The 21,653-nt window shown below is 42.8% G+C and overlaps 1 protein-coding gene and 1 long non-coding RNA gene across 2 annotated transcripts in view; one reads left to right on the top strand and one right to left on the bottom strand.

The window, feature by feature from the left end:
- SH2D4B (SH2 domain containing 4B) overlaps positions 1-21,653 on the bottom strand; it is a 173,825-nt gene that overhangs the window by 107,990 nt on the left and 44,182 nt on the right. Inside the window, exons 2-3 of the mRNA XM_087872341.1 lie at positions 15,881-16,040; positions 12,245-12,395 (exon numbers count right to left, since the gene is read on the bottom strand). Coding sequence (XP_087728467.1) covers positions 12,245-12,395; positions 15,881-16,040 — 311 coding nt within the window. The remainder of the gene's footprint in view (positions 1-12,244; positions 12,396-15,880; positions 16,041-21,653) is intronic.
- LOC148113212 (uncharacterized) lies at positions 8,502-20,137 on the top strand. The gene is made up of 2 exons (XR_015728483.1): positions 8,502-8,695; positions 17,801-20,137. It is a non-coding gene; the product is annotated as an uncharacterized LOC148113212 (long non-coding RNA).

The following is a 21,653-nucleotide window of genomic DNA, read 5'->3' as shown; positions in this document are numbered from 1 at the left end:
AAACCAAAAATGTACTGCATATTCCCCAGAGAACTAGACGAACTCAGAGCATTTATTGACAAAAACCTAAAAGGGGTTTCATCGAACCCACCCAATCAAAAATAGCAGCCCAGTGTTATTCGGTGAAAAGAAAGATGGCTCCTTACACCTCTGCATTACACCTCTGTAACCTGAACACAATCAGCGTGGAAAACATGTACCCACTCCCTCTCATGAAGGAAATGCTGGCCCACCTCTCTAATGGAAAAATCTTTTCAAAGCTTGATTTACGAGAGGTGTACTACCGCATCAGAATTAGGAAAGGGGATGAGTGGAAGACTGCTTTTAACACCCCACTGGGGTGATATCAATTTAAAGTACTCACTTTTGGATTACAAGGGGGCCCTGCCGTGTTTATGCAACTAATGATTGAAGATGATACAACATTGATTGGTCTCATTTGAGACAACAATGAATCTTCATACAGACGGGAGGTTGAACAATTAGCCTTGCGGTGCGACCAAAACAATCTGGAACTGAACACACTCAAAACTGTAGAAATGGTGGTAGACTTTAGGAGAAACCCTCCCATGCCTCTTACAACCTCTTACAATACTAGACAACATAGTATCAACAGTAGAGACCTTCAAATTTCCAGGTTCTATCATATCTCAAGACCTAAAACGGATACCTAACATCAAAAACATCATAAGAAAAGCAAAACAGAGAATGTTCTTTCTGCACCAACTCAGGAAGCTCAAATTGTCCAAGGAGCTGCTGATACAGTTCTATAGAGGAACTATTGAGTCTCTGATCTGCACCTCTATAACTGGTTTGGTTCTGCAACCCAACAAGACAGACACTGACTTCAGAGGATAATTAGAACTGCAGAAAAAACAATTACTACCAACCTGCCTTCCATTGAGGACCTGTATAGTGCACAAGTCAAAAAGAGGGCTGTGAAAATATTTACAGATCCCTCGCATCCTGGACATAAATTGTTTCAATTCCCACCCTCAAAATGACTATAGAGCACTGCACACCAAAACAACTAGATACAAGAACAGTTTTTTCCCGAACGCCATCACTCTGCTAAACAAATAATTCCCTCAACACTGTCAAATTATTCACATTAAGCTACATTACTATTGCTATTGGTCTTCTCATTGTTCCTTTCGCCCATCTCCTCCCATTTGTGACTGCATGACTGTAACTTTGTTGCTTGTATCCTTGCAATTTATATTGATTTTGATTGTTTCCTAGTATGATTTGATTGCTTATTGTACCATATGACTGTCACTGGGTGTTGTGCCCTGTGATTCTTGATGAGTGTATCTTGTCTTTTTATGTACACTGAGAGCGTATGCACCAAAGCCAAATTCCTTGTGTGTCCAATCACATTTGTCCAATAAAGAATTCTATTCTATTCTATTCTATTCTATTCTATTCTATTCTATTCTATTCTATTCTATTCTATTCTAATGAGGTGTTCCATGAACATTTATACAAAGGGTCCTGGCTTACCTTGGTGGCATTCTAATTTACACTGAAACAAAAGCAGAACACATAAAACTAGTCCGAGCAGTTCTCACTAAACTCCAAGCCACCAAACTCTATGCAAAACTCTCTAAATGTGAGTTCCACCAAGAAAGAATTGTCTACCTGGGATATAGAATATCCTGAGTCCTTTGGGAGAAGGGTGGTATAGAAATTTAATAAACTAACCAACTAACTAACTAATGGGGAATAGAAATGGATCCACAAAAAGTAAAAGTCGTCATTGATTGGGAGCTGCCCCAAACCCATAAACAACTACAAAGTTTCCTTGGTTTTGCTAACTTTTACCATCAATTCATTCCAGCCTTTGAGAAAATTGCCCTCCCCATTACAAACTTGCTAAAGACGAAAGGGGGGGAAACCCAAGGCAACCTCTTAACTGGACCATGGAATGCCAAACAGCATTCAAATAACTCAAACAACTATTCTCAGCCGAACCAGTCCTAAAACACCCAGACCCAGAACAACCATTTGTCATCCAAGCAGACGCTAGTGACATGACAGTAGGAGCTGTCCTACTTCAAAACAATGAACAGGGACAATTGCAACAATGTGCATACACATCTAAGAAATTGACAGAAACCGAGCAAAGATGGGCCATATGAAAGAAAGAGGCTTATGCAGGAGGAAAAAACTTCTTAGCTGAAGCCCTGTCCAGAAAATGCCAATACAAGAGCAAAAAGACTGAAATTGTTAAACCTATGCGCCAAACACCCCAGCTAGCCACCAAAATAATTACCCAAACACAAGCCAAAAAAGAACCGCTTGCCGACAATGCCACGGTCTCAAAATTTAAGGAGGCACTACTTAAGGATGACTGGTTCCATGCACACAAAAACATTTATTTGCTCAAAGACGACTTAGCCTGGGTTGAAAACAAACTTTACATCCCTGCTATCCAAAGATTGGAGCTTATGAAACGATGCCATGACTCCAACATAGCTGGACATTTTGGATTTGTGAAAACACTACACCTAATCAAAAGGCAATTCTGGTAGCCATCCCTTTAAAAAGACATTGAGAGCTATGTGGCTAGCTGCCCCACCTGCACAGCTGCAAAAAGATGACAAGGAAAGTCCCCAGGACTCTTACAAACTGTAGCATATCCTTCAGCACCGTGGAGAGATATTTCTATGGATTTTATAGTGGAAGTGCCTGACAGCTTGGGAAACACAAGTTATTTGGGTTACAAAAGACCTCTTTTCAAAACAGGAGCATTTCATACCGTGCCAGAAGATCCCAACAGCCAAGGCATTAGCAAAAATGTTTTTGGTCCACATTTACCACCTTCATGGAGCCCCCCAATGGATTATCTCAGACAGGGGCGTCCAATTCACCTCCAAATTTTGGCAGGGTTTTTAAAATCTATTAAGCTCTACCCAGGGGCTGTCCTCTTCACACACACACACCCCAGACAAATGAGGGAGGGGTTGAAAAAATGAATGGCATATTGGAACAATATCTAAGATGCTGCTTAACGTTATAGCCGAGGTGGCGGTGGACACCCCCAGACTTGTCATCATGGGGGATTTCAACCTGCCATCTATCGGTGAAACGTCTGAAGTGGCTCGAGAGTTCATGGCTTCCATGATGGCCATGGACCTTACTCAGTTAATTCATGACCCCACTCACACAGGGGGACACACTCTAGACTTAGTTTTTGTCTCTGGTCAGTGGTTGAGTGGCCTTGATATAGAGGATATAGCCATTGAACCCTTGTCATGGTCTGACCACTCGCTCCTTCGACTGGACTTTCTAACTGCTGCACCCTGCCGCAGGGAGGCGGGACCGACCAGGTGGTTCCACCCCAGGTGCCTGATGGACCCTGATAGGTTCCAGATGGAGCTTGGGCCATTTCCTGAGATTCTGGCTCATGACTCGGCTGAAGACCTGGTGGCCGCCTGGGATAGTGCGGCTGCCGGGGCCTTGGACCGAGTCATGCCTTTGCGGCCTCTGACCCGGCACCGAACTCACCTAGCTCCTTGGTTCTCCGAGGAGCTTAGGGAGATGAAGCGCCGGAAAAGACACCTGGAGAGTAGTTGGAGGACCAGCCGCTCCGAATCTGACCGAACACTGGTGAGGTCTCATATTAAGACCTACCTAGTGGCGATAAAAGCGGCGAAAACTAGCTATTTTGCCGCTCTTATCGCGTCATCAGATAATCGCCCAGCCGCCCTGTTTAGGGTGACCCGCTCCCTCCTCCATCTGGAAGTGCGGGATGACCCCTTGCAGGGGCAAGCTGAGGATTTTGTGCAGTATCTGTATGACAAAATCGCTCAGATTCGGGAAGGGCTGGCCTCTGACTGGGTATGTCCAGACGGGATGACTGAGGCAGGTCTTGAGAGTGTTATCTGGGGGGAGTTCGATCCTGTGGCTCCCGAGGACATGGACAAGGTCCTGGGACGGCTGAACGCAACCACATGTTTATTGGACCCGTGTCCCTCCTGGTTGGTACTGGCTTCCCGGGAGGTGACACGAGGCTGGCTCCAGAAGATTGTTAATGCTTCTTTGAGTGAGGGGGTCCTGCTGGCCGCTTTGAAAGAAGCGGTTGTGAGGCCCCTCCTCAAGAAGCCCTCTCTGGATCCGGCTGTTTTGGCTAACTATCGTCCAGTCTCCAACCTTCACTTCGTTGCGAAGGTTGTTGAGAGTGAGGTGGCGCAACAGCTTCCCCGGTACCTGGATGAAGCTGTCTATCTAGACCCGCTCCAGTCTGGCTTCTGGCCTGGGCACAGCACGGAAATGGCATTGGTCGCATTGGTGGATGATCTCTGGAGGACCCGGGATAGGGGTTGCTCCTCTATCCTGGTTCTGTTAGACCTCTCAGCGGCTTTTGATACCATCGACCATGGTATCATGTTGCACCGGTTGGCGGGGTTGGGGGTGGGAGGCACCGTTCTGCGGTGGTTCTCCTCCTACCTCTCTGACCGGTCGCAATCTGTGTTGACAGGGGGGCAGCGGTCGACCCCGATGCACCTGGCTTGTGGGGTGCCACAAGGGTCGGTCCTCTCGCCCCTTCTGTTCAACATTTATGTAAAGCCGCTGGGTGAGATCATCCGTGGCTTCGGGGTGGAGTTCCACCAGTACGCTGATGACACCCAGCTGTACATCTCCACCCCAGGCCACCCCAATGATGCCCTTGAAGTGATGTCCCAGTGCCTGGAGGCCGTGCGGGCCTGGATGGGGAGAAACAGGCTCCGACTCAACCCCTCCAAGACCGAGTGGCTGTGGCTTCCGGCGTCCCGATATAGCCAGCTGATGCCATCGCTGGCTATTGGGGGTGAATCACTCGCCCCCACGGAGAGGGCTCGTAACTTGGGCGTCCTCCTGGATGCACGGCTGTCTTTAGAAGATCATTTGACGGCTGTGGCCAGGGGGGCTTTTTATCAGGTTTGCCTGATACGCCAGTTGCGCCCCTTTCTAGATCGGGACTCCCTACGCACAGTCACTCAGGCACTCGTCACTTCCCGCTTGGACTACTGCAACACTCTCTACATGGGGCTCCCCCTGGGGTGCACCCGGAGGCTCCAGCTGGTCCAGAATGCAGCCGCGCGGGGGATTATGGGGGCGACGAGGCGCTCCCATGTGACGCCTCTCCTGCGCGAGCTGCACTGGCTCCCGGTGGTCTTCCGGGTGCGCTTCAAGGTGTTGGTGACCACCTTTAAAGCGCTCCATGGCTCAGGGCCGGGGTATTTACAAGACCGCCTTCTGCCACCAATAGCCTCCCACCAGCCAGTACGCTCACACAGAGTGGGCCTCCTCAGGGTGCCGTCCGCCAGACAATGTCGGCTGGCGACCCCCAGGGGGAGAGCCTTCTCTGTGGCGGCGCCTACCCTCTGGAACAACCTCCCCCCAGAGATACGTACAATAACAGACCTCCGGATTTTTCGTCGGGCCCTGAAAATCCATTTATTTCAACTAGCTGGGCTGGCTTGAGTTAAATTTTAAACTGATTTTAAATTGGAATTGTTTTAATTACGGCCAAAATATTTAATTATTTTAAACAGTTTTTAGATTTTGTATGTCTTGTTTTTACTTTGGCTGTTCACCTCCCTGAGTCCTATATTGGAGAAGGGCGGTATAGAAATTTAAACAAATAAATAAACAAATAAATAAATAAGATGTTTTATTAACTACCAACAGGACAATTGGACTGACCTGTTACCTTTTGCTGAAGTAGCTTACAACAACTCAGTACACAGTAGCACTGGCTTCACCCCATTTCAGGTAGCCACAGGACAAGTATTCAACCCCATGCCAGACCTACCAGCTAAGGAACCTGACATCCCCTCCCTTAAGGTGTGGATAAACAACCTACAAACCACTTGGCCAGTGGTCAGGCTACCTCTACAAGAGGCTAGAGCAGCTTTTAAAATTCAAGCTGACAAGTTTCTACAATCCTTACAAACATCTAAGAAACTGGGACCAAAATTAATTGGCCCATTCCCCATCACCAGAATCACTAACCCTGTCATGGTTGAACTTCTCCTTCCTAAGATACTTAGGCAGGTTCATCCAGTGTTTCACTGCAGCCTACTCAAGCCAGAAATCACTTCAAAAGTCAGACCCCCTTTGCCCACACCTCCAACCCCCATTATGGTGGAAGGAGAACAACATTTTGAAATCAAAGACATCCTTGACTCCCACACTCACCATGGCTCCACACAATATTTAGTGGCATGGAAAAACCTACCGTCCTCTCAGAATGAATGGGGAGCCAAAAAACATGTAAAAGCACCCACACTGTTATGGAAATTCCACCTGAAATACCCACACAAACCATCCTAAATCTTAATATATTGTATGTTTTATGTCTTTCTAGGTGGATTTTCCATTTTTCTGAGGAGGGCAATATATCAGATCTGTGTATCTGCCATTCTTCATGGAAGAAGGAGGGGGGATTTGGATTTGTCACATTTAGTTCTCTTTCCCATGTATCCAAGTATCCTATTTCCTGCCTGGTCCTCTTTATATAAACTTTAACCTGATTTATAACCATTGCCTGGCACCAGGAGTGCCTGGAGAATTCTCACCTCCTGGGAAATGAGAGGGGGGAAAACGTGTGGATTGCAAGATGGCCCTGAGAAGCTCTTCTTATCTGCTTCTCAGAGAGGCCAGTACGATATCATCATCACACTGGCAGATTGGTTGGAATTTACATCGGACGGTGGGGAGAGGGTTCCTAATTTTCTTTATCCTGAACTGAATGCCTTGAGGGACTTCAGAGCCTGCTTTGAGTTTTGACTTGCTTTCATCCCTTTCAATAAAAGGCTCCTTTTGCAATACAAAGTTCTCAAGAGTTTGTACTTTCTTGGAAGTGGGGGGGAGAAGCTGGTCCTTACAGTAAGATAGAATCGGAATTTACAATCTCCTGGTTTCGACACCAGCATTTTAACCATTTCACCAAACCAAACTAACAAATGGGATGAAATTAAGAAGGACATATTAAGATGGCAGAAATTGCAATTGTCATTGTTTGGGGACAATTTCCATGATAAAAATGTATGTTATGCCAGGATGGTGTTATAGCTTCAAATAATACCTATTCCAGGGGTGAAATGCTCCCAGTTCGGACCGGATCGCCCGATCTGGTAGCGATGGTGGCGGGTGGTTCGGAGAACCGGTAGCAAAAATTCCTGTGCACACCACCCCCATGCTCAGCTGAGCCGCGCGATCATCAGAGGCTGTTTTTTTTACTTTGAAAAGTATTTTTTCTACAACCTCTTCGGCCAAAAAAATGCTTTTAAAAGTTTTTTAAAAAGCCTCTGATGATCGCGCGGCTCAGCTGGGATTGTCAGAAGCTTTTCAAAGCATTTCTTAAGGTTGTAGAAAAAATGCTTTTAAAAGTAAAAAAAAAAAAAGTTGGCCATGCCCACCCAGTCACATTACCAGCACCCCCCACCAAGCCATGCCCACAGAACCAGTAGTAACAAATTTTAGATTTCACCCCTGACCTGTTCTGATAACTATTTAAGGAAGAAAGATATACCTAGATTTGTATGGAAAGGGGAAAAGTCAAGGGTTAGATATAAAGATGCAAATGAAAGAAGGTTTAGATTTGCCTGATCTGAAATTTGTGTTTTGCAGCCCGCTACTTGGTCTAAATGTGAGTTTTGCTGAGAATTTTTTTAAAAAACCATATTACAATCTGAGGTTTGGATGGTATGATAAAGTTAAGGTCAATGTAGATTTTAAGAATAGTTATACTACAAGTGCCATATTGAACAGGTATGGGACCAATATTAACCCAGACTGTGCCTAAAAATGCCATAACAGATCTCAGCAAACCCAGCATTTTAAAAGGAAAAAAAAAACAGGTAAAGAAAAAAAAAGTTAATTTATTGAGAATGTAAAAAAAAAAAAAAAAAACATTTCCACAGCCTGTTCTCCCTTCAGTGATCTTCCTCTTCCAGTGATTTTTGTATAGACTTACTGCATTAATGTCCTGATGTCAAGCTCAGGAAATCAAGAGTCCAAGCAGTTCAAAGGAATATTGGTTTATTGCATGCTAATGCTCTTTGCAAGAATCTGAACTAGTAACAATCAAAGCAAATTGGCAGTAAATAAGAATTCAAGGTGGGCTGGACTAGGATCTCTTGTGAGCACGCAGGGACTCGAGACTGATGGTGTATTCAACTTCTCCCTTGGGCTTAGCCTGATCATCTCCTACACCTACCTTTTCTCCTGAGAGCTCAGGGCAACCTACTTGGGATCTCTCCTCATTTCCCCCCAAAATGAGTAGGAGAGAACAGCAGAGACTGCCCCAAAAGTTGGAAGAGGTGGCTTGCAATTAAGTTCATGTATTGCTCAACATCTGGGAAGCAGGTCAGAAATTGAGAGAGGGAAAGGGAGAGACCGGAAATACCAAGTTGTATATTTCTGCAAAATGTATTTTTAAGGGAGTAATGAAAAATCTTCAGAAAGACAGTGCAGCTTTTTTTTTTAACTTTATCAAGACATGAGCATTTCTCTGGCTGAGTGTTATGCCCATTTCACAGGCATAAAAAGATGCAATCTGCTACAGAGCATAATGAGACCTGTCACATCATATAAATGCCTCTGCAGTTTCCCTTATCTTCAGGAAATTGATCGAGCAAAAAAAAATATATCACTAGAAACTACTGCAAGAATCCTCAGGGAGCTGCAGGAGAATTCTTCCTTGGTGAGAAAACTGTTTTGTTTTTCAAAGTTTTTGTTTGGGTTCTCAATCATGGAGTGAGTTTTAATTAAAGCAAAGTCGAAAACTGCATAATAATTGAGGGTGAGGCATAATAAGAGGGTGAGGCAACCCTCTTATTATTTTGAACGCACAGCTTGATTGCAAACTATTACATTCTGCACTTACTGTAGCTCAACAAAACACATGTTGAGTAAATCGAGAGAGGTTGATTTTTAACTGCTTCTTTGTCACATGACACTGATTTAATAAACAATCTGAAAAACCTGAAACATCAGAAAAATAACCTTTAAGACACCTCTCATAGTTCACTTCTTTTTAAAAAGGTGGGAGGGTAGCCATGGCATGCTGTCTTTTGTGTTTCTGCATGCATAAATCTTGGTCTCTATGGGTTCTTTGTTTAAATAGATAGAATCCATTATACAATATGTATTTCTGACACTATTCTTTATAGGGATAAAAAAACATAAAGAGAAACTATGAAATTGAAGATGGACGATAAGAAAAAATAAAGGAAAATCTAAATTACACCCCCATTCGATATACCTCTCTTTATTTTTATACCCTTGCAAACTATCTTTGTCTCCATGAACTCCATATGAAAGTTTTATATGTTGCTTTTTGCCTTGATGAGTTGTCTTTTGATGTTCTCCTTTCTCAACCCAGACTTGCATCCTCCTAACTTAGTACAACGCAAAATCCCAATACTCCTTTATGCCGACGATGCTGCTATTATTTCAGAAACCTCAATTGGACTGAAGAAAGCTGTTGCAGCAATGTTAAAGTACTGTAGACAAAATAATCCAGTCTTCAATTTCAATAAATTGAAAATCCTCATTTTTGCTAAAAGAGGTTTTTAATACTCATGGAGTATCATGGAGAAGGGCATGATCTAGGAAGAAGTCAATGTATTTAAATACCTTGAGGTGGCTTTACATACCAAAGGTATTTGGAAGACACATCTGGACCACAAGATGCCATCAGCCATTAGGTCTTCAAATGCTGTCACACAGGCGGAGGACAATTAGTCCCTGCAGCCTTAAACATTTTTGAGGCTAAAACATTATCATTCTCTTTTGCAGTTGGTATAACAATACCCTTAAACAGTTTTATCTTTGTGATAATACTTATGGCTGCTGTAGACCAAATTGGGTGCATGAGCTGAAACATGGCTACCATTATTCCAGTTCAATGGTTAATGTTTTGGCTTCTTTCTACAAGCATCCATTCAACAGCAGACCTCATGTTTCCATTTTAAATTTATCGAGTTCTGTGCAACTTAAAATTTATTCTTCCATTTCTCCACTGCTAATAAACTTGCTACTAAGATTCATCTCTTTGTGATAGCTTCTTTACCTTAGGTATAGTCTGGATTGATTCACTTCTTTTTTCCTTCAAGGACCTAAGTTTCCAATAGGTTGATAGCTTAAGGGTTTCTCCATCACTGCTCCAACTTTTTGGAAAAATCAACCTTTTCCATCAAGTCTTTGGAGAATGGGCTTATGGTTGTCAGATTCGATCCTGAAAGGTATAATTTTATGCTTTCATTTATTCAGTGACCTTATAGACATATAGATGTATGCTAATTTGAGGACTGGAGATTTTATTAATGTCTGGAGCAGCATACAAATGATTGAAATCATCTTTTTAGGTCCAATTCTTATTTGCATCATCTAACCTAAACATTCACTGAAATTCCTTTGGATTCCCAGTCAACAACATGGCATCATCCACATAAAAATGTACATCTAGAACTGCAGTTGCACAGTGGTTAGAATGCAGTACTGCAGGCTACTTCTGCTGATCACCGGCTGCCAGCAGTTTGGCAGATCAAATCTCACCAGGCTCAAGGTTGACTCAGACTTCCATCCTTCCGAGGTCGGTAAAAATGAGAATCCAGATTGTTGGGGGCAATAGGCTGACTCTGTAAACCACTTAGAGAGGGCTGTAAAGCACTGTGAAGCGGTATATAAGTCTAAGTGCTATTGCTATCTATATTCATGTTCCCAACCTCTAACATCACAAGAAGCAGTCCTTATACATAAGCACGTTAAACAACAAGGGAATGTCATATATCCTTGTCTTGCTTGCTCCTGAATGTGAAACATTTATGATGCATTCTATTCATTTATTTTTTGTAAGCTTTACTTAATATTCATAGCAACCAACCTTACCTCCATGTATGCTTTGTCATACACTTACCATAAATCAACCAATATATAATAACCTCTCTTTCTCACATGCATATATCAAGCTGTCAGAAAGCTGCGTGATAAAACTACTCTTGACTGTACAAATTCTTCATGCAACTATTTTCTACTATAAAGACCTATATAATCATAGGACAACTCACTGCAGCCAACCCATTGTAGCCAACTCACTACAGCCAAATCGCTGCAGGGACAAAAGTTATACTAATATTGAAGAGATGGTGAAATAAAATTGTTAAAGAAAGAATGCAAAAGAAGGACAAATGAAATGTGGATGATGAAATTCAAAATATTTTTTAATGATTTTAAATAATTAAATTGAATGGTTGAATTCTCCTGCAGTGAACTGTCCTGCGGCAAGTTGGCCATGGTGAGTTGGCCCATTCCAGCAAAGGTTACTCTCCTAGTCTTCCTTTTTTGAAAACAATATCCTGCTGTAAGGTTCCAACCTAAGAAATGTTTACCTCCTGTGAACCTGGTTATAGAAGTTATTCCAAAACCAGGGTTAGCTTTTAGCTTGGACTTCAAGAATTTCAAGCAGGTGAGTCAAAATCTGCAGGCATATTGAAAAGCAGCAAGTTTTTTCTTATGAGACTATTCTTGTAGATTTTGACCCATACACTCTGGAAATCTCTTATCCTTTTCAGTATTGAATCAAGATTCAAGGACTTTCAGCTTGAAGTAGATGAGGAGCAAATAAAAGGAGTAGGGAAAATTCAGAAATAAAATATATCTATCTTGCATCCCGGGTAGAAGATAGACAAGAAGAATCTTTAGGATTCTGCTTCAAATGTCAACTGGTGGTGGTTCTTACCTTCACTTATCATTTTACCTGACTCCAATAGCAAGTCTTGAAAATACAACACTTCCCTCAAGTGAATTTTAACTTCTCCAGATTGTGTAAACCATTCATGCTGTTTTCTTGGCAATAGTGCAAAATTGTTTTCTTGTGGGATCTTTCTAGTATTTCCTAGTAGCCCTGGTCATTTCTACTTCACTTCCATCAAATTACTAACCAAAACTAAACTTTTCAAAACCTATCTACAATAGGTAACATGATCATTCTGTATGTATATTTGTCTTAATGTGGGTGGAGAGTGATTGCCTCTCCATCTACTTTCTGATAGCTAGTAGCTTGGAAAACAACTAAATCCCAATGTATTATGAATGGAATAGAGTGGAGTGGAGCGGAGCGGAGCGGAGCGGAGCAGAGCAGAGCAGAGCAGAGCAGAGCAGAGCAGAGCAGAGCAGAGCAGAATAGAAACATTCTAAGAGGTACAAACTCAAACGTTAGAAAGCAGGATTGTTGAAAGAACCACCCAACCTTTAATTCCTCCTGGATTTTCTCCTCCTCCATCAATTTGGCTGCTTTGCGATCTTCTGCCTCTATCTTCCATTTCTCTGCCACTATTCGAGCTTTCTCCTTTGCCATAGCATCACGGAACTTCTTTGTGATTTCAGCTTCCTTTTGTTTCCTTCCCAAAAACATAAAATAATAATAATAATAATAATAATAATAATAATAATAATAATAATTTTATTTCTATACCGCCCTTCTCCCGAAGGACTCAGGGCGTTGTACAGCCTATTTAAAAACACAAGACAAAACAACGATTAAAAATTTAAAATGATTAAATAGATTTGGCTCAATTTAAAACCCCAGAAATTTAAAATACCCCAATTTAAAATTATTATGTTGATAGCCCAGCCTGGTGGAACAACAGGGTCTTCAGTGCGCAGCGAAACACCCGGAGGTTGGAGATCTTACGTATTTCCGGGGGCAGTTCATTCCACAGGGCTGGGGCTCCCACAGAGAAGGCCCTCCCCCTGGGTGTCACCAGCTGACATAACTTGGCCGACGGCACCCTGAGGAGATCCTCTCTGTGGGAGCGGACTGGCCGGTGAGAGGCTATTGGTGGCAGAAGACGGTCTCGAAGGTACCCGGGTCCTATGCCATGGAGCGCTTTAAAGGTGGTAACCAACACCTTGAATCGCACCCGGAAGACCACTGGGAGCCAGTGCAGCTCGCGCAGGAGGGGTGTCATGTGGCACAACGAATTGCGCCCATAACCACCCACGTGGCCGCATTCTGGACCAGTTGGAGCCTCCGAGTGCTCTTCAAGGGGAGCCCCATGTAGAGAGCATTACAATAGTCCAACCGGGAGGTAACAAGGGCGTGAGTGACCGTGCGCAGGGCGTCCCGGTCCAGAAAGGGCTGCAACTGGTGAATCAGGCGAACCTGATAAAAGGCCCCCCTGGCCACGGCTGTCATATGCTCTTCTAAAGACAGCCGTGGGTCCAGGAGGACACCCAGATTGCGAGCCCTCTTTGTGGGGGGCAAAATTCACCCCCAATAGTCAGAAAGAGAGGCAAGGTAAGGAAGGATAAATCAACCTTGAGTTGTCATTTAGAACAAAAGTCTAAGGATACTGGACAACCTTGGCATTTTTTCCAACAACCATCATAATGACAGAATCTCAGGGACATACATTGAAGTTCACAGGGGATATTGGTTATTATTATTATTATTATTATTATTATTATTATTATTATTATTATTAATTGAATTTGTATACCACCCTACTCCCGAAGGACTCAGGGCGGTGAACAGCCAAATAAAATACATATAATACAAATGTTAAAAAACTATTAAAATACAATTAAATAATTGGCCCAGAAAACAAAACTTAAAACACCCCAAATTCATAAGACAGATTTAAAATTTACAAAATTTTAAAAGTTTTGAAAAAAACAGTTTAAAAGAAAGGTTAGGCCAGGCCGGCCTGCTGGAAAAGAAATGTTTTGATGGCACAGCGGAAAGCGCGCAGGTCTGGGATCCTCCGTATCTCCGGGGGGAGCTCGTTCCAGATGGCGGGTGCCCCCACAGAGAAGGCTCTCCCCCTGGGGGCCGCCAGTCGACATTGTTTGGCCTACGGCACCCTGAGAAGCCCCTCTCTATGGGAGCGTACTGGTCGGTGAGAGGCCACTGGTGGCAGAAGGCAGTCTCGTAAATACCCCGGTCCTAAGCCATGGAGCGCTCTAAAGGTGGTAACCAAAACCTTGAAGCGCACCCGGAAGACCACCGGGAGCCAATGCAGCTCACGCAGGAGGGGGGTCACATGGGAGCATCCTGTCGTTCCCATAACCACCTGCGTGGCCACATTCTGGACCAGCTGGAGCCTCCGGGTGCTCCACAAGGGGAGCCCCATGTAGAGAGCATTGCAGTAATCCAGGGCATGAGTGACCGTATTTAATGAGCCCCAATCCATAAAGGGACGCAACTGGCGAATCAGGCGAACCTGATAAAACGCCCTCCCAGCCATAGCCGTCAAGTGCTCTTCTAAAGACAGCTGTGAGTCCAGGGGGACCCCCAAATTGCGAGCCCTCTCCGTGGGGGCCAACGACTCGCCCCCAATAGTCAGTGATGGCACCAACTGACTATATCGGGATGTCGGAAACCACAGCCACTCGGTCTTGGATGGGTTGAGCCTGAGTCTCTTCCTCCCCATCCAGATCCGTACAGCCTCCAGGCACCGGGACATCACTTCAAGGGCATCATTGGGGTGGTCCGGTTGCTGATTGCTGATGAGGATAACTGCCTATATTCTCATGATCTCAATTCATGTCCAGATTTTTTAGAAGCATCATATATGCATGCATGCGTGGGTGTGTGTGTGTGTGTGTGTGCGTGCGTGCGTGCGTGCGTGCGTGTGTGTGTGTATGTATATGGAACTTTTTTTAGACATTTTTTTACTACCGGCTCAGATGAATAGGTAGTAAAAAATGCTTTTAAGAAGTAAAAAAAAGGCTCCATTGATCACAGCTGTGCCGCGTGATCGCCAGAGCCTTTTTAAAAACTTTTTTAAAGCATTATCTACTACCTATTCGCCTGAGCCGGTAGTAAAAACTGCTTTTAAAAAGTTTTAAGAAAGGTTACCATGCCACCACAGCTGATCACACACACATACACACACACATTGTTCTACTTACCTTCCCAAGCCCTCCTTTGGTGTGCACTGTGCGTGCACGCAGCTCGCGTTTGGTGTGCACTGCACATGCGCATGTGGAGTGCGCATTTGGCGCATGCACGGCTAGCGAACCGGTAGTAAACCAGTTCAGATTTCTCCACTGTATTGAACTGATTTTGGTAAGTCTAACATAACATTTTATATTCAAATATAAACCAAACAGTTCTACTTGTTATTCTTATATCATTTTAATTTAAGATAGATACTTAAGAGAGAGAATTTATGACAGAGACTAGTTCTTTTGAGGCATTCAAAAGACATTTAAAATTTCCATTTGTAGAATTCCTTGTGATTTCATGGACCTGTCCATGTTCAAAGATAGCTTGCCATTGTCTCCATCTGGGAGATTCTTTTGATTTCCAGTCTAAACTACAACCCTGAGTTTCTCTGATGATCTCCACCCAAATGCTAACCATTTCTGGTTAGACCCTACATCATTTCTGACAGATGGCAGTCCAATCTCTTCTCGAAAGCCTCCAGTAATGAAGCTCCCACAGCTTCTGAACGCAACTTCAGTTCCATTGATTGATTGTTCTCACTGGCAGAAAAATTATCCTTATTTCTAGGTTGAATCTCTCCTTGATCAGATTCCATCCATTATTCCTTGTCTGGCCTTCAGGTGCTTTGGAGAATAGCTTGACCCCCTCCTCTCTGTGGCAGCCCCTCAAATATTGGAACACTGCTATCATGTCTCCCCTGGTCCTTCTCTTCACTATGCCCAGTTCCTGCAACCATTCTTCATATGTATCTATGTATGACCCAGCTTAGTTTCTGAGTCCAAGCAAGATGTTATATCCTGATGAGATTTGGCATTTTCAGAAATGATTATACAGTTCAAAGACTACATTATCCAATAGAATTCCAAAATAATTCTCATTCAGTAGTTTTTTTTATAGCAATATTCTAGAAGTAATTTCTTTGTAGATACTCACCATAGTTCTTCTGCTTCCTTCTGGGCCTGCTGTCTGGCTCGTTCTGCAAGAAGCTCCTCTGAAATCTGCTCATATGACTTGTCTCCAGGGGCTTCTCCCATGATCCAAACCCAGACTTCACCATCAGTTCCCTGAAGCCACTGAACATGTTTCCTGTTACCTGGAATAGCCATCCAAATGTGTTGTCAGAAGGAGAAAGTCTCAGAGCCATCAATCAAACAATACAAGTCTTGAAATACAAGGAATGAGAACTAAGCACTGGGCCTGTTCAAGTTCGTGAAAGAGAACTTCATTTCAGCAATGGTGCAAGCAAAGCATTTCTCTGAAGTTGCCTTGCAAAGCAACCTGGCCACCTGCTTCTAGAAAAATGAGCAGAGGGGCCAAGGGGTTTTACTTTGCTGGAGAAAGGGTATCCAGTCTATCTAGAAGAGCCTAGTTAAGTTAGGGCTTGAAGAGAGTCTTCATCACATGCAGAATAATAGAATTACAAAATAACAAAATAACAGCATTGGAAGAGACCTTGGAGGGGACCTGTGTATTTCCTTGACTTCTTGGAATAACAAGATGCAAAGTATACATCGACTCTTGATAAGGATCTACAATGTCTATCTCCTTCATGCTTAAATTATAAAATAAATTTCACCACTGTCCCTATTGTCACAAGCTAATCTTTTTCTGGGTATAGGCTGATACGATAAATTTACTTCCTGCATATAAAGGTGTGGCTGTTTTATAAATTGGCTTTCATAGAAGCAACATGGTTATTACTGTTTTTCTTGTTGATCCAGACTTTGTAGAGATAAATAAACACCTTGTTGCACCGTGCCAATTTGTGGTTTTTCTGCCATCCTTTTCAAGTTATGTACTTTCTTTTATTTTCTCAGAGGCACAGTGACTTAGAGGTGGAGCTCTTGCCTCACAAACTGGAGGCTGTGAGTTCGATCCTAGATAGTGGCAGATATTTCTCTCCGTGGGCACAATGAGTAATTGTCTGCTGTGAACTCCATGCAGGTGTCAGGAAGGGCATCCAGCCAGTAAATTCTCAAGATTTGATTCCACCCCAGACTCCACCGTGATTCAAGAGATTACAGGGTTGTTCAAAGAAAAAAAATGCCTTCTTTTATTTTCCAATCTGTGGCTTAAGATGAATCTTGCTAAGCATAGCAACACTCACAAAACTGGTGTCTTCTCTATTTCCCAGTCAAAATAACCTTAGATCTGAAGGGCCAGGTTAGAGAGAGATCATCATGGACAAACTAGATTTATATTATACTAAGAGCCAACAGTGACTTGAAGGTACATAATCAAATGTATTGGCTGAGGATTATGAGAATTAAAATCCAATGTGAGTAACTGGTTGGGAAAGGCTCTTTGTTAACTTCTCTTATGTATTTTTCAAGAATAGCACCACATCTTGGACAGGTGATCTTGGAATACATAAGTCAAGGTTTTTTTTTTCAGCTATTGTACATGTGTATTTATTCAGCTTTTGGCTTCCTTTTTAATACACTTAAAATTCATTAGCTCTCATCTCTAATGAGACATATTTGTGGACTTGTAAACTGTAATGCCTTGTTATGCTTTTGTATTGATAGGCTAATCTGCCTCCCATTTTCCTTCCCACTGGCTTTTTAAAATTTCATTCCTCCATGTGTTCTGTTTATTTTATGGCTATTATTAATCATTGCTGTTTTCCTACCTACCTTGTGTTATCTACAGTTAGTTGTGTGTTTTAAAATTCACTTGCCAATTGAATCAAACAGCCAACCTTCTAATCTTTGCTCAAATTTTCTTTCCCCAAATGCACTCACCTTTATTTTCCTTATGTCTATAATTCTCATAGCTTCCTTTTTATTGTATTTATAATGCTCTCATATTTTATCTTACTTTATAGTTAAACCTATTTATTCTTCTTTCCAGGTTTAGAAATACAGGAATAGAGAGAATTTCTGGATAAGCAACGGTGAACTGAAGATAGCTGTACTGAGAGCAGAGGCAGCAATCATACTAGAATGGAGAGGCAGTGAAGAGACCTGCTTAATACAATACAGAATAGCAGAGTTGGAAGGGACCTAGGAGGTCTTCTAGTCCAACACCCTGCTTGAGCAGGAAACCCTATACATTATGGACAAATGTCTGTCCAATCTCTTCTGGAAAACCTCCCGTGATAGAGCTCCCACAACTTCTGGAGGCAAGTCATTCCACTGGTTGATTGTTCTGTGATCTCTCCCCTCAAACGCAAGAAGCGAAGAAAAAGAGATTTAAGGGTGGGGATTTTAAACAGATTAAGGAATAGGAGAAATAAAACTCCCCCGCCTTCAATTTTCCTAACCAATGTACATTCACTTGCTAATAAGATGGATGAAATACTCCTTTTAAACAGGTACAATTCTGACTTTTACAATTCAGCAGCCCTATGGTTCTCTGAAACCTGGTTAAATGAATCAATTGAAGATAGCAGCCTGCATATCCCAGGGTTTCAGATTCAATGATCAGACAGAATTGCAGAAACATCTCGTAAAAAGAAGGGAGGAGACTTATGCTTAGATATCAACAACAGCTGGTCTCAGGATATAACTATAATATATAAATTCTATGATGAAAACCTAGAGACATTAATTATCAACTGCAAACCATACTATTCACCTCGTGAATTTTCCTCATTTCTTCTAATTGCTATTTATGTCCCACCACAAGCCTGTGTAAACAAAACATTTCGAGCTGACCAAATTATGGAGGTTGAAGCCAAATTCACTGGCCATTATTTTGGGAGATCTAAATAAAACAAACTTAGGGAAAGAGCTACCAAAATACTTTCAGCATGTCAATTGTCCCACTAGAGGCAAGACATTGCCTCTTTAGACCATTGCTACACAACACTAAAAAATGCTTATCGGTCCTTACCACGAGCAGCTGTGGGACACTGATCATTGCATGATTCACCTTGTACCTGCTTATAGGCAAAGACTGAAAACCACAAAACCAACAATTAAATCAGTGAAGACCTGGACGAAGGAGGCAAAGTTAAAGCTACGTGCCTGCCTTGACTGCACTGATTGGAATGTTTTTGAAAGTACCTTTGCAGACTTAGATGAACTCACAGAGACTGTAACATCATATGTCAGCTTCTGTGAAGACCTATGTGTACCCACCAGGAACTTCCGAATATACAGTAACAACAAACCTTGGTTCACAGCTAAACTTAAGCAGCTACATCATTCCAAAGAGGAAGCCTACAGAAAAGGTGATAAAGTGCTGTACAATCAGGCCAGAAATGTATTAATAAGGGAAATCAGAGCAGCAAAAAGAAGCTACTCTGAAAAGCTAAGGAATCAGTTCTCAACAAATGAACCAGCAAACATGTGGGAAACACTTAAAAATATCACCGACAATGGCAAACCTCCTTCCCAGGCTGAAGGAAATCAGTAACTGACAGATGACCTGAACGTGTTTTACTGCAGGTTTGAAAGGAAACTACAGCCACCTATCTCCACAACCCCCATCTCAGACACACCAACAACAGCCAAGCCTCCTACAACTGACCGCATCCCATTGGGTTCACAACCCCTAGTGATCACAGAAAAGGAAGTGCAAGACCTATTTCACAGACAAAAACTAGGAAAAGCTCCAGGCCCAGACAAGATAACTCCTTCTTGCTTAAAAGTCTGTGTTGACCAATTGGCCCCCATCTTCACCCGTATCTTCAATAAATCGCTAGAGATGTGTTATGTTCCTTCTTGCTTCAAATGCTCTACTATCATCCCAGTGCCGAAGAAGCCCTCCATCAAGGAACTGAATGACTACAGACCAGTTGCTCTAACATCTGTAGTCATGAAAACCTTTGAAAGGCTAGTGCTGTCCCATTTGAAAACCATAATGGATCCGCTGATCCACAACTAGACACAAGAACAGTTTTTTCCTGAATGCCATCACTCTGCTAAACAAATAATTCCCTCAACACTGTCAACAGACTTATTTACTAATCTGCACTACTATTAATCTTCTCATCATTCCCACCACCCATCTCCTTCCACTTATGACTGTATGAGTATAATTTTGTTACTTGTATCCTTACGATTTATATTGATATTGTTTCCTGATTGCTTATTTGTGCCCTATGACTATCATTAAGTGTTGTACCTTATGATTCTTGATGAATGTATCTTTTCTTTTATGTACATTGAGAGCATATGCACAAAGACAAATTCCTTGAGTGTCCAATCACACTTGGCCAATAAAAAATTCTATTCTATTCTATTCTATTCTATTCTATTCTATTCTATTCGATTCGATTCGATTCGATTCAATTCAATTCAATTCAATTCAATTCTAATTAATGAGGTGCTCCATGAACATTTATACAAAGGGTCCTGTTCTGCAATCAGGTTCTTTGGAGAATAGGTTGACACCCCCACCCTCTTCTTTGTGGCAGCTCCTGAAATGTTGGAACACTGTTTATCATGTTCCCCCATAGTCCAGTGGTGGGTTGCCCCCGGTTCGCACCGGTTCTATAGAACTGGTAGTAAAACCGGCAGGAGGCTCCACCCACCGACCCCAACATCATCAAAATGCTTCTGCACCTGCGCAGAAGAGCGCGCGCATGGCCCCGTTGTGAACCAGTAGTAAAGGTAAGTAGAAACCACCCCTGCCCTAGTCCTTCTTTTCACTAGAGTAGACATACCCAATTCTTGGATTCCCACTCTGGACAAAGAGGGAACTCGTGGACATAAGTTCATAAGGTAGTGAATTAGGTGAAATAGTTTGATAACTCCCCGGACACTTCCCCAGATACCTCTCCAGATGTCACCTTGGAGGAGGATGAACCAGTTCCAGGCGCATCTGGAGGAGAATTGGTTAATGGCTCTGAGCAACAGTCTCAGAGGGATTTGGCTGAAGCACAGCTGCAGTAGGAGAGCCCTGAGGCTCCAGGTGGGGAAAGCAGGCAGCTGCAATTGGCCAGGGATGAGGAAGAGGAACTGCTTCTTCACCTGATCTTGGACAGGTGATCTTGGAATACATAGGTCAGAGAAAAGGCAGGAGCCAGCTTTTGGTACAGCCCATCAAGAAGGGTGAGGCTGCCTCCTCATGAGTAGTCCACTGATCCTCACTGCTCCTGGTGCAGCTGTACTTCAGCCAAATCCCTCTCAGATGGCTGCTTGGAGCCATTGACCAACTCCCCTCCAGAGATGCCTTCATCCTCCTCCAAGCTACATCTGGACAGGTATCTGGGGAAGCATCCAGGGGAGTCATCACAAATAGTTGAACATTAAATGAATGGAAAAAACATGTCTTTGGGCTATTTGAAGGAATGATAAAGTGAGGGCCAGTCTTACTTCCAAGGAGATGATATTCCAGAGGGAGGGAATCACCATGGAGAAGGTTCTTCTTGGTCCCACCAAATGGACCTCTTTAAAGCCACCCTGAGTCTTCGGAGAGGGGCAGCATATAAATTGAAGTAATAAATAAATGAATAAATAAAATCTGCCAGTTATCTTGGTCCCATATTTCTCAGAGTTTCCTATATCACAGTCAAACAGCCCCAAAGATGCTAATGACCAAATGACTGCAAAGAATATAAATCTTTCCATTCCCCACCATTCAATCAGAAGGTTCTTGCATAAGAAGAGAAATGTTTTCAAGGAAAACACCAAGAAAGTCCAGTTGCCTTTTGAAAAGCACCTTTGGGACAACCAAGACCTGGATGATTGAGAACCTTCATAGACTTTGCAATTAATACCTTCAAAGTACCTAACTAAACAGAAACCAGTGCTGT

The sequence above is a fragment of the Pantherophis guttatus genome, chromosome 6 (genome assembly GCF_059756535.1).
Source record: "Pantherophis guttatus breed Tessera chromosome 6, ASM5975653v1, whole genome shotgun sequence".
Classification (NCBI taxonomy): Eukaryota; Metazoa; Chordata; class Lepidosauria; order Squamata; family Colubridae; genus Pantherophis; species Pantherophis guttatus.
This window is presented reverse-complemented; position numbering and strand designations above follow the sequence as displayed.